Here is a 14,244-nt window from a genome sequence, read left to right as displayed (position 1 = left end):
AATGAGAGTTGTATGTATTATATTATTATCCGATATGTACGTATGTATGTTGTTCTGATTATGCATTACTCATTCACGCATTAATTCATATGAGATACGTGTTAAATGTTCTGCGGAGAAATTGCAATACGCAATGGTTTATTTTTATTATTTCATCACCGATAAATTTTGTGTATTATATGTACGTATGTACATACATATGATGTAAAGTAATGTCTGTACTTAGTAACTTTTCCATTTGAAACTTCCTTTCTCTTATATAATTTACGTTCATTTAAAATATGTTCTTAAATAATTGGGATCAGGTTAATAAGGAAATGAATTATCCAGGACAATTTAAGTCGTACGCAAGTACATATACATGTCTCGGAAATCAACATTATGTACACACAGTTCTTCTTACTTGTTGGATTTAGTATGACTGTAATCTAACAATAATTATGTATCCCGGTAAATCTATATAAAGTGTGCCGTATTATTTAACCCGTATTTCTAACATCTATTTTGTTCAATTTTAATATTTTTATATTTCATTTTAGCGAATTGAATGTTCTGTATTAGCATCGACATATTGCTCTTACTAATTTCAATACTTTGACACATGATTTATGAAATACATACAATTAAAAGCTAACACAACAAATTACATACATAAAATAATAAAAAATGACGATTATTAAATAAATCCGAAAATTTGTATATATTGTATTATAGCATCTAAAATTCATGTAATATTTTTATATTTGGTCATTTAGCTAAACAAATCATAATACACAAATAGTGTGGTGCGTATTGAAAAAAAAACCTGTTTTGAAAGATTCTCTTAAACGCTAAACAATTAGTTCAGTTTGCAGAGTTATTTGGAGTAATTCAGCAACATTTTATCTCTATGATTAATGAGTGTGTTGAAAAATATGGATTTGATTTCCTCACGGAAATTTACTTTTTTCTTTAAATCAGAAAACTTCTTACCTTTTTAAATTAAAGATGTAATTTTTAGAAATTTTGAATCTTATTCTTCTTCTTCTATCTCGTTTGCTCAATACTGAGCGTCGTGGTCATTTATCATCTGGGATCCGGTGGAAAATACCATTCCTCCTTGTCCTGTGTCAAATTGAATGCAGGGTTTAAGGATTCCATCAGTTCTTTATTTTGATCTGACAATCTTATGGGAGACCGTCCTCTCACTCACTTTTCCTCTAATGTTACTGTGACTTCCAGCTTCTCAAAATTCTCCACATCCTTCGTGGCAATATGGCAAAAGAAGGAAAGAAACCATTTTATATACATATACATATATGCTGTGAATAGTGTTTCTGAAACTGCCAGCTCTTTCAGGGTGGAAATTTTTTGCATTGAGGATCATGCAAAGTGCTCTCTAGCTAAACTGTGAATCGATCTACATTATGCAAGATTTGCAATATAATGCATACTACAAATATTTATAAGTTTTGCGTTTTTCTTTTGAGAAATTTTGAACCGTTCAATGGTTAGTTGGATAACGTTTTGCAATAAACGTTTCAAAGGCCACCTTTCAAAGACAGACCCATTTATTATATGAATGCAAATGTTTTGTATGTATTTTCTTTAGATGTGTGTTTGATGAATGTCTGAACGACGTTCCGGTGTGAAATTGTGGAGCCTTTAAGAATTAGAGAATCTTTGTTCTCTGTGCAAATCTGGCAAGTGCTCGAGCGTAACTTACGTGGTCGTCTCGCTGACGACTATATGGGCCAGTGTAACGCACTCACACTTTATCGCCTCCTTACACGTACACACGAGAGTCTTCTAGTTTAAGTACACCGAAAAAAAGTCGTATACATAATGTGAATTAAATTCGCATTTCAGTCTCTTTCGTGATCCATATACCGGCCGGATAATACGCCCACTTTTTGCATACCCGAATTACCGAACGAATATGTATGTTTGTGGGTAAGCTTTTAGCGCAGCGGCGTACGAATGTGAATTAATAGTTAATTGGCTTAGTAGCCAAATAAAAATGAAAAATTTCCGATCGCCAGATTCTATAAAAAAATATTTTTTGGATAAAATGTAAAATGGTTAGCATTCCTGTTGAAGAAAGTGATGTTTGAATGTACGGCGTTCGAGTGTAAACGATTGTTTGATTGTGTTCATTAATATTTTTCTATTTTCCTTCCGGTTTTTAGTATCTTTTTAGATGGTTATGATACCTGTTATAAATGTGTGCACGAAGTATATTAATCGAGAATTAATTCTAAACATAAAATAAGTAGAATAATGTTTGAAGTTTCTTGTCTGCAGTCATTATTAATGTCAATAGTTGATGCGCGTATAAAATTTTTAACTTCGATAGCTAATGATTACTTTATTAAGATTTTGCTTCAAATTCTTCTCATGGAATGGAAGATTTGATTAAATTAACAATAATTAATTTTTTGAACTAAAATCCATATATAAAATCCATATACAGTGGGTAGAGAAAGTTTTCTTTTTTTTTAAACATTATGTACCTTCATATAAAAGATGAAAAAGCTTTGATAATTCCAATGATTACATATTTCAAAATTAAAGCCGTTATTGTAACGACACGATTATAAACGAAAATCACAAATGAACAATCGTTATATTGCTAGTTGTAACATTCTTCATACAATTACATCATTTGTTTTTGTTTTTATTTTTTTGAGCATTTTATTATATCGAATTTATAATTTCAAATAAAAAAAAATACATTATTATTCATATGTATCGTACTTTCTAAAAAATATTAATCGAAGTTTATACGAAGCGTGGCCTAAAATGATTTTATTATATTATATTTGGTTATATTGATTAATGCCAATTATGGTCATCAATATTATATAAATCGCATAACTATTATACTATGAGTTTTGTATACATATACAAAACTCATAGTATAATAGTTATGCGTTTTATATAAAAAATCATATAAAAAATCAAAGTAACTTTTTAAAAGTAAAATATATGGAAATATTAAACACCCATAAGGAAGTTGGATTATTTTTGTATAATTGTGAAATTTCTGTTTATGTCGTACATGATCCGGATAAATGAGTAATAATTGCATTTACATTCCAAGATGTAAATTTTCATATAAGAAACAAATATCGCTCTCTGTTCGAGTTCAACACTCGAAGAAAGTTAACACACCAGTTCACAATTTATGTTCATATTTTGAGAAAACTGTTTAGAACGTGCAAGTCGACTAATAATAATCGTAATTAACAATTTGCATCGTTGTGCCGCGATCGAATGAGTACACGATTTGACATAATGAGTTATGTTCAAGATTATTAACGCAATAATTGGCAAGTGCTCGTTGGTTTTTATCACCCGTACAAAAGTTCATATATTTTGATATGTTTTATTAAAACAGTTCAAAGTAATTGACGAGGCGATGGAAAATGTGACACGTTTATTTTTGAATGGCTATAAAAAATACAAACCAGTTTGGATTTTTATCAACCTTGCAGTAACCCACGAAATCGTCGAGCTTTGATCTCAAGACACGTTATGCGAATGTTTATTTATAGCTTTTATTGGCGCATTATGTGCACTTGAGTTTTAAAAGGCACTCTAGTGGCCGCCGAAAACCGTTAACTTCTTGAAGGAAAAAGTGCACACAAAAGCTTCAATCTTCTGCGAATAAAATTTACCGTTGCTCTGGAGGAGCACATACCGTTCGTCCACAGATCAGACATAATGGATTAATTTAACTTTCGCTGGGTGAAGGCCTGTTCGTTCCCTTTATGGTACACGAGCCGTTAGGGTACCGCTACATCGGTGACTTTTTCGAACTTTCAGTATGCACCTCATGTAGGTCTAGCGGGAGTGAATGCAGTTGAAAACTGCATTTGGATTCGAGCCCACATTTCTCGTGTAACGGAAGGTTTCAGATCTTGTCTAACAGCAGTAACGTTAGTGGACCATTTCTTGGAACTTTGTAGGTACATACATATGTATGTATTATAGGTACATGTGTGCATTTTATCACATTGCACTCGATCCTCATTGGGTCATCTGAGTCTTGTTTAATTTCAACTATCGGAGATGCGACTCGTTTCAAAATTACCCCCCGTGACTTCACTTCTACTTTTAAAGAGCGCTTTCGCTTTTACCGGGTGAACTGATGGTGAGTGATGTTGCGCTTTTGGTCGGAGCTTCTTTTCTGATGGCCCGATTTCTCGAAACTTTCATCACGGTGATGTTGCTCGCATTTCGAATATCGTTCAATGTCGATTTTTGTTTTGGAAACGATTCCGAAAATCATTGCGCGATCGTTTCAGTGCAAATTGTACAATCGGAAGTCACAGTCAATCACAATTATAATCGCTTTGGGAGCATTTGAGCAAAATACCAAAGTTATGAGAAAAATAAAACAAAATATGTAATATAAATTAAGTTTAATATTTAAATTGATCAGAGATTCCTTCTTGGAAAAGACTTCGATAATGGTTTGATGTAGTTTATTGAAATGTAAAATTTGCACGTGGTGGTTCAGCGGAGCGTACGGAACACAAGTTGTCCGTACGCCGTCTGCTCGAACTCTGTCGACCGTCGCGTATTTCCGCTTGGGCCGACACTAATGCCAACTCGTCAATAATGCCAATCGACAATCAGTTAATAAGACTGTTTGCCACACGTCATTACAAAAGTCGGAACATAGTCCCACATAGGAAAACTGTTGAACAATACAGTTATTCTACAGAGTTACAGCATTACTGACGAGTCGTTTACAATAAATCATAGCTCTTAAAATAATTAAATAGAGGGTGAATAATGAAACCTTTGCCTCATCCAGTGTGAGGATAAAATCAATTTATTGGTTCAGTAATATTTCAACTTATAGGTATACCTCTGGTGAATGTTGTTTCTATTTACATTAAAATTTTTGAAATCTCCTTTGAAGCTGTGAATAAGCATTACAAGATAAGTTTACTTTAAAGAAGAGAGAGTGGACTGTATATGGTTTAAAACTTAAGCATTCCTCATCTTGATGTTAACTTAGACAATACAATGTTGACACTGTTACAGTTGTCAAGACAGATCAGCTATTACCGATCAACTAAACTTGATTAGTGAGTGTAATGCTCCTAAGTTAACTTGATTTCATCAACAAGTAGCACAAACATTGCTAAATTAAAAGTAAATTGGAAAGTCATTCATTCATTCCTACAAGCAGGAAATGAAGGCGAACTATGATTATAGATGTCTCTACGTTAAACATCGAAATGTTCAGTATTATAATATTTACTTATTCTATGATTCACATAAATACTATAAACAGTAAGAGTTAACTTATGGTTTCATAACAAGAAACATAAGACCTGCGGATGACTCCCGGCAGGTTATAATTAAGTAGACATGAAATAATTTAAGATGCTCCATTAAGTGTGGCTTGGAGACTAACATTAACAAATCATGAATCTAATTTTAACTGTCAAATTTGAACAGTTTATTTTAAACTCGGATATAATCCTTCCGAGTGATGACATGAGACAAGTCTTATATTATAAAGACAAAATGATTAGATTAAATTCGGAGATATATACTGCCGAATGTTAAAATGAAAATAGCTTAAATTATACACACAACACAATTAAAGTGAATTACGGAGTACTACTATTAACATTGAATGATTTAAACTCATGATTACATCTAATAAGTAATATGAGTTGGGGGTAGTGTCTTCGGGTTAAACTAAGCTACCGAAGTTGACGGAATTGAAGCTGCTGTTTCTCCTCCCTCTTGCTGATCTTCCTTCCTGTCAAGTGGTCCTTGTGGTAGAATCGGCAATGGCGCCACTAGATGACTGGACCGACGAAACTCTCCGCTGGCAGTAAAGACGTCGACGACTCGAACTCTGCCATCTGGTCCGGGATACAATTTAGTGACTCGACCCAAGACCCATCGGGTTGGCAGCATGTGTTCCTCCTTTAACAGGACCATTTGACCCACACTCAGATTGTTGCTCGAGTCCTTCTTCCATTTGTGTCGTAACTGCAAAGAATGTAAATATTCCGCCGACCAACGTTTCCAAAATGCTGCTGTGGTCAATTGTATCTGAAGCAGATTGGCATGGACATTAGTGTTATATTTAACCTCCATTGGAAGAGCGAGTAAGGATCTGCCAATTAAGAAATGTCCAGGTGTGAGGGGTAAAAGGTCTAGTGGATCCGAAGACAAGGGACTAAGAGGACGGGAATTCATGCAAGCTTCTATTTGAGTCAATACCGTACAAAATGATTCGAAATTTAAGGTGGTGGCCTTTAACACCTTGTTTAAATGAATCTTCATGGATTTAACCGCTGCTTCCCACAGCCCTCCCATGTGAGGCGCCCTTGGCGGGTTAAACTTCCAACGAATCCCTTCGGAGGCTACATACCGTAGTAGCTTCTCCTCATGAGGACGTTCGTAAATTAATTTTACTAAATTAACGAGTTCACGACTTGCACCGACAAAATTAGTAGCATTGTCGGAATATATCGTATTGGGCCTGCCACGTCTGGCTACGAATCTTCTTAAACAATTTAAGAAATTTGAACTCGTTAAGTCTCCGACAAGTTCCAAGTGAACTGCCTTACTGGAAAAACACACAAAGACACAAACGTAACCCTTAATTATCTTAGAATTCTTATTGCAACCACTCTTCACAGGAAAAGGTCCTGCGAAATCTATCCCCACATGACTGAAAGGAAAATTCGCAGTGGTACGTTCAAGCGGGAGTAATCCCATTAATCTATTGTGTGACAGTGGTTTATTTCTGAAACAAATGACACATGAACGCACCACTCCTTTGACAGTATTATGTCCGGCCAATGGCCAATAGGTCTGCCGCAATAACGACAGTAAGGCTTGAGTACCCAAGTGAATATATTTCAAGTGCGCATCTCGGACAATCATGTGTGTAAGTTTATGCTTATTTGACAAGATAATGGGTGACGTTGATAGAGTTGTTCCCAGAGGAAGTCTACTTCCAACACAAATTAAATTCTCGTGGAATAGAGGGGACAATTTAGCTAATTTACTGCTACTGGGAATTGGATGTCCCTTGCTCAGCAAACGATATTCCAATGGAAATGATTCCATTTGCGATAACCTTATCAAATTATTTAAAGCATCTTTTAATTCTAAAGCGGACGGTTCGTTATTTTCTTTAACGTTTAATTGTTTATTCCTTAGTGGCCGACGAACATATGATAAAACTCGAAGGAGTCTTGGAAGATGAGAATGTTTATCTATCCAATTATTTTCCCTCACAAGGGTAGCGTTAGTGACTACCCTTCTCTCTGGAAGATCTATTGTGATCTCAGGAGGTCTTCGAGGCCATCGTGATTCGTCTAATTTCAACCAACTAGGGCCGTCCCACCATAACGAATTATGATTTAATTGTACATTTTTGTTTTTCTCTGCTATTTGAATCTGTCGGTACATCTGCTTAATATCCGCAGTAATCACGTATTTATGGAGTCGAAAGTTGAGTAGTAAACTTAACAAATCTGATTGGACACTAGGTCCCACCATCAAAATATTATTTAGTGAGATATTAGACGTTGTCTTTGCGGACGCATCAAAAACTACACGATATTTAGTGGTAAGGCTAGACTCCTTAACCACGACGTGATGAGGTAAATAACAATGAACCTCATGTGCCTCCGGAGGTTCACACTCTGACATATGTCCTAAATTTATGTACTCTTCTAAAACTTTATTGTATTCCATTTTTAAATTATTATTGGCTAAAAAACGTCTTTCCAAAGTTTTGTGTCTTTTCTCCGCAATGTGCAATGAACTTCCTAATACTACCGGGGAATTTTTATATGGTAAAGCTACACAAAATCTACCGTTTTTATCTCGTGATGTGTGTGCTTGGAAATGTTCCTCACATCTTTTCTCCTCAAGAGATTGATGTTTTACCATAGGAACCTGGTCGATCATCCAAAAGTTTTGAATGTGACTGTCTAATTGACTTAAGCCTATGTGGCTCTTCCCTGGAGCATTATTTACTTCGGGATATGGACCAACTATTGTCCATCCGAATTCGGTATCCTTTAAGATAGGCATACCTTTTCCTAACTGGATGGTTCCTGCTTTCATAGCATGAACGCAAATCTCGGCGCCGAGCAATAAATCGATTGGCGTCGGTTTATTCCAAAGGGGATCTGATAACTTGATTCCCGCTGGTATTGAAATTAACTGTTGATCCAGTTTCACAGTTGGAATTTCGCCAGTAATTTCTGGTAATACCAAACACAACACTTTGGTTGAGTAATTAGTGGTTGAAGACCTTATGGTCACCTTGGTGATGTGACGAATGCTACTTTCTTGATTAGCGATACCTACAATTTTTTGAGAGATTTTCTCTAATTTGAAGTTATTCTTCTTAGCGAAAGATGTGGTAACATAGTTGACTTGTGAGCCGGAATCTAATAATGTGCGACCCTTAACGACCGTTCCATTGGACGTTATAATGTCTACTTGTACCGTCGGTAAAATTATCTCCCTTTGAGAGAAATGAGTAGAATGAGCATTAATTGACTTCCTTCCCGTATTATTGGAACTAAATGTATCGTCCTGATGCAACAAAGTGTGATGGTTTTGTTTGCACCTTAAGCAATTATAGTTAGACTTGCAATTTGTTATCTTATGCGATGAATTTAAACATTTAAAACACATGTTATTAGATTTAACGAATTCATTTCTTTCCATACTGGATTTTGCTTTGAATTTATCACATTTGCCTATGAAATGATTATTTCGACAGAATGCGCATGCGTTTACCTTACTTGATGGGTTTTTGTTCGCGACATGAGTTCTCATGATTCTTTGACGACTATGAGGGAATTCCTTCACCGTAGTTACAGATGCAGTAGATTGTAATACATTACATCTATTCTGCAAGAATGTCTCTAAACTTTCATATGGTGGCATTTCTCTGCTAACCAGCGATATTTCCCAGTCTCTTACTATATTAAAAGGTAATTTCCTTAGAACTAAACATGTTACCCATGGATCTAAAATTTCTCTCGCGTAACCCAACGATTCAATGTTTTTAATACACACTGTTACCTGATTCAATAGATTTCTCAATTCGATATGTGATTCTCTTGTGATTAATTTTAAGTCACAAAGTGAATTAATCCTAGTTTTGAGATTAAGTCTTGGTAAATTATATTGCTTGTCTAAAATACTCCAAGCTATTTCGTAATTGTCTGAGCTAATATCTAAACCTGATACAGCTGCCAAAGCGGGACCGATTAAGGATTGATGCAAATATTGCAATTTCGTGACATTCGAATATTCCGTTTTGTTTCCTATTATATTCTTAAAAGCTTGTTGAAACGATTGCCATTCAGATGGATCTCCCTGAAATGTGGGAATGGTTAACGTCGGTAACTTATCTCTAGCAAATTTAATTGTTGCTTGCTCTACCTTTAGTTTACTATCTTGAAAGGATTGGCAATCTAATGCTGCTTTAAGATTTTTAACTGTTATTGTAATTGCATCGTACTCTTCGTCTATTTTGGCCGCTTTCGGTATGTCTGTAAGGTTATCTAAATATTCGTAATGGAGTTTTCGGACATAATCGTATGCTTCTTTAATGGTTTGATACTGTCCTTCATCTAATTCGGAGGATTTATCTATTTTTCCTTTTAGTCTTTGTACCGCGCCTGAATACCTTAATTCTATTGACGTCATTATAACTTCTACTTTATTTTCCTTCGCTAATATTTCTATCGATTGAGTCTGACTTCGAGTCTGATGTATTCTAGAGCTTGACCTGTCTCTAATAGGTTCTACGTCCCTAGTTGGATTTCGACCTTTATGCGACTTGGAAGTCGAAGCTTCTATTTCCTCGTTTTCAGCACTTGACATTTGTTTCAGAAAGTTGCACTATTTCGTCTCATAAATACAGTTGTTCTCTACTATAGCTGTCAATTGAACTATTCGTAGAGATAAGGTAATAATATTCAATGATTAACCGTGAATCTTAATATTCTACTTTAACTATTATCACCAGAATCTATCCAACATATTTTGGAAGAAATTACAACCCTAAATTGGTGGGTGCTTGATTTAAACCACTTTGGGGCTACAAGTCTTGTGATTTATTTTAAATCACCACTGTTTCATCACACATTATGAAACAAAGAGATCTACCGATGTATGAATATGCCGGTATGTACTTGATTTAATCCACTTTGGGGCTACAAGTGTAATTCCACATTTATCGTGGAAGGGGGGGGGGGGGAGGGTGTTTCTACACACATTAAGAAACAAAGATCTACCGATATGCATATACCGGTATGTACTTGGTTTAAGCCACTTTGGGGCTACAAGTATAATTCCACATTTATCGTGGAAGGGGGGGGGGGGAGGAGGGTGTTTCTACACACATTAAGAAACAAAGATCTACCGATATGAATATACCGGTATGTACTTGGTTTAAGCCACTTTGGGGCTACAAGTATAATTCCACATTTATCGTGGAAGGGGGGGGGGGGGAGGGTGTTTCTACACACATTAAGAAACAAAGATCTACCGATATGAATATACCGGTATGTACTTGGTTTAAGCCACTTTGGGGCTACAAGTATAATTCCCCACGTGCTTTGCTAATTTTACACTACATCTGATTTTACACTTTTAATACGAAATTCGATGCGACCGATGAAACCTTCCTTCGTAGCGCGATATTATTTTATACAATCGCGTTAATTAATTGTTATACTTTAAAACATATTTTAAAAACTGACCTACCCACATGATTGCCTTTTGAACAGATTGCCTGAGATTGAATACATTCACTTACTTGAATATCCTTTACGATGTTTATGTGATCGTTCCGATAATTTTGGATTACCTCTGTGTCCCATGCGTCTTTGTAGGTTATGTTTTTATTTATATATTTTCTGCGTCAATCACGCGGTCATGTACCTCTGTACATCAATCAATATATTGCTGAAATAGAAGCAAACATGTTATTAGTATTGGAAAGGTATGGATAGTAACAAAGGAACGATACCGATTTCTTAATTGACATCCATTTTTTCTCGACCACGTTTTTTCCTATTGGTTTGTCCGTTTGGTGTTGTGGCCTAGGTTACTGGTGTCCGGTTCGAAGTGACCATCATGGGGAAGACTTCGATAATGGTTTGATGTAGTTTATTGAAATGTAAAATTTGCACGTGGTGGTTCAGCGGAGCGTACGGAACACAAGTTGTCCGTACGCCGTCTGCTCGAACTCTGTCGACCGTCGCGTATTTCCGCTTGGGCCGACACTAATGCCAACTCGTCAATAATGCCAATCGACAATCAGTTAATAAGACTGTTTGCCACACGTCATTACAAAAGTCGGAACACTTCTTTTCAAACAGAGTGGTTTCAGTTTGGAATAGTCTTCTCAATGATATTGTAATTTCTGACAACCTTAATATTTTTAAGAATAAGCTTGATGTATTTCTTAAACTTTAAGGATTTCTGTAATTCTTCTTTCCCAATATCTTATTTCTGTTTCTTGTTTACTTTTTTTTCTCTTATTTTTTTATTTTATATTTTTATTTTTATTTTAATATTGTCTTAATATATATTTATAGGGTTTAACTTAAATATTTTTTGGACCACGAGGTTTTAATTTTGAGTTTAGTAAGACGGAAAGTTCTGATGATACCTGAAGTAAATCCTTGGAAAAAAATCATAATATTATTGTTTCTCACTGGGTTTGCTTTGAGATGTATGAGTAAGAAATATAATTAAGAAAAATCATAAAATGTGATAAGTGATTTTTTCCGAGTAAAAATTAGCCAAAATATTGAGTTGGAATTTTCTCACGATTACGGGTCTACCTCACGGGCCCGCATGTGAAACGCCCGAAAACGCAAATATCGGAAGGCAAAGATCGAAAATCGAAAGATCTTAAGTCGAAAGATCAAAAAAAAAGGGTGCATGGTAAATATGTTACAGTTCAAGTGTAGATTTCGTTCGTTTATGAACATACTAATTTGTTCGACACCAACTATTGACGAATCAACAACATATCGAAAAATAAACTAGTTTATTCATGCACCAACTATTAGCATATGTAGGTTTAAATGTTATCAATAGTTTGCCCAATCCACTTTGTATATATGTTACAGTGAAAACCTAACAATCTAATCTTAAATGAATAAAATCAACCCTGAAAATGTAACTGGTTATGATTTCACTGAAACGTCAGTGAAAATATATTTTCACTTGAAATATAATTTCACTGTGACATATACATATGCTTACATAGGAAATTATAACAAAGTTGTAATGTGTTTTCCATAGGATTTTCCTTTTAAATACTTGGCGTTTTGACATCTTAAAGGTTATAACTAGAGGTAGGACCGGAAGCGCGCCGTCTATTGTTCCATTATTGTAAAAAAGGTTCGGCAAACCTTTAACAATGCATTTACAACATGTGAACAATGAACATCGCGCTCTGGGTTCGCTCTTTAGTTATAACAGCTAAAAGCGACACCTGGTGAGTCTATTTGTAGATAGCTTTTGACTATTTTAACTAAGCCAAATAGTTCGTATATGAACAAACTATTATGTTCATTAACGAACCGGAATGAATACTTGAATGAATAACATATAAATATTTTAGACAAAATAATTTTACTTTATTTTTTTGTAATACATATGTACTTGTTTTTATAGTAGGTACTTCATTTCCTTCGAAAATTTGTGGATAAAATTTTGTAATTAAAAAAATACGCTTTTATATTTCCTTAACAGGAATATACATATAGATAAGTAAAATTTTACATACCAATATAGGTATATAAAATTTTACATATCAATAGGTATGTAAAATTTTCAACTTATAAGTTGAAAATTTTACGTGTCGTACTAGATTTTTTTTGCTTTTTCCGCCAAGAGAGAGCAAAATTGCTTAAAAAAGTTCGCAAAACACTGAACTAGTATAATTTTTCGCACTGTTTATCACCTCTTATCGATGTTTAATAATATCGGACGCTGTATAGAGATGCACGCGCGTGCAAAATAAGGTCAACGATGTGCGTTTGTACCGGATTAGAACTGCAGTTCAGTCGTTCGACTGGTAACTTGTGTTTACCGGTTAGTTATCTGCTAGACCAGTCGACACATTGGCATCTCTGGGTTACCGCGAATCACGTTTCCATCATCAGCGGAAATCTACGCAAAAACCCTACTGGGTCGAGATCGTCAATTAAAATATCGAAGATCGCGGCCAAAAATTCGCCATTTATGGCTTTCGGTGTGCCAATTACCATTTTTTTTGAATTCCCTCTGCCAATGGTGATATTCTTTGTACCCATGTACAATTTTTTTCTGCCGACCTGTTGTTCGAATTCGATTGAGTTCAATTGACTCGGCTGACAATACAACTGGAACATATTATTATATGTAAGCTTGCTTTGTTGTATCGTACCTTTTATCTCGTGGTGAACAAAAGCAGCAGTCCGTTCCGATTAATCAACCTATTTCGAAATGTGTTATATATGTTTTTTGACACTTTTATTGATTTAATTTAAAAAAAATTACTAAATTGATAATTAATTTTCAATATTTTTATGATTAATTTTATGTTTTATGTTGCATCGTGTGTCACGAGTCGACATTGACATTGATTGATATGGGAATATTGCCGTTTGCAGTTTTCTAAGTACATGATGGCAGTCAGCTCGATTTAAATTAACAAATATGTAGTATGAGAGTGATACATATAAGAAATACATATGTATTTGAACATAAAATTAAGACTAAAACAAATCGGTCCACTTTCCAAAATTACTATTTACGTATTTTGGAATTGAAACCGGCATAAATAGTAATAATTTAACGTGAAAATAGCACGCGATTATGATTACGATAATTTATTAAAATTTTCGTTCGAGTGAATTTTCCCCATGGAAATAACTTTTCCCAAACACACTGGTTTGTTTAGATTATATTGTACCTAGCAATTTAACGCAAACTATAAATTACATAAAAATGATTGTGTAAAACTAATTGTAGTAAGATTATCATGAAAAAAAAAACTTATTTTGACTACAATACTTTCAACTACATACTTTATAATGAAAATTTAGTCACATAAAACTCAATATATTTTACATCGGTCAATTTATCATTTGTTTTCGATTATTTATTAGAAAACAAAACATACGAAGTGAAATAATATTAATGAAATGTCAAATCAAGTGACTACTAAATTTTCAATTGTATATA

General features: G+C 34.5%; 1 protein-coding gene across 1 annotated transcript; it reads right to left on the bottom strand.

The window, feature by feature from the left end:
* Positions 1-4,442: 4,442 nt before the first annotated feature.
* Positions 4,443-10,152, bottom strand: LOC143912178 (uncharacterized). The gene is made up of 2 exons (XM_077431410.1): positions 6,106-10,152; positions 4,443-6,003 (listed from the first exon to the last, which is right to left on the bottom strand). The coding sequence occupies exons 1-2, from the start codon at positions 9,877-9,879 to the stop codon at positions 5,704-5,706; spliced, it is 4,074 nt and encodes a 1,357-aa protein (XP_077287536.1). The 5' UTR covers positions 9,880-10,152; the 3' UTR covers positions 4,443-5,703.
* Positions 10,153-14,244: the final 4,092 nt, after the last annotated feature.

Source organism: Arctopsyche grandis, chromosome 5 (assembly GCF_051622035.1).
Source record: "Arctopsyche grandis isolate Sample6627 chromosome 5, ASM5162203v2, whole genome shotgun sequence".
Classification (NCBI taxonomy): domain Eukaryota; kingdom Metazoa; phylum Arthropoda; class Insecta; order Trichoptera; family Hydropsychidae; genus Arctopsyche; species Arctopsyche grandis.
Note: the sequence above shows the minus strand (reverse complement) of the source record. Positions and strands in the feature narration are given on the sequence as shown.

Bases quoted from the DNA above. Each gene is read 5' to 3' on its own strand.
- LOC143912178 (XM_077431410.1), bottom strand. From the start codon at position 9,879: ATGTCAAGTGCTGAAAACGAGGAAATAGAAGCTTCGACTTCCAAGTCG. The intron at 6,004-6,105 runs GTTAAATATAAC...CATTCTTTGCAG, and splicing joins TACTCGCTCTTCCAATGGAG to TTACGACACAAATGGAAGAA.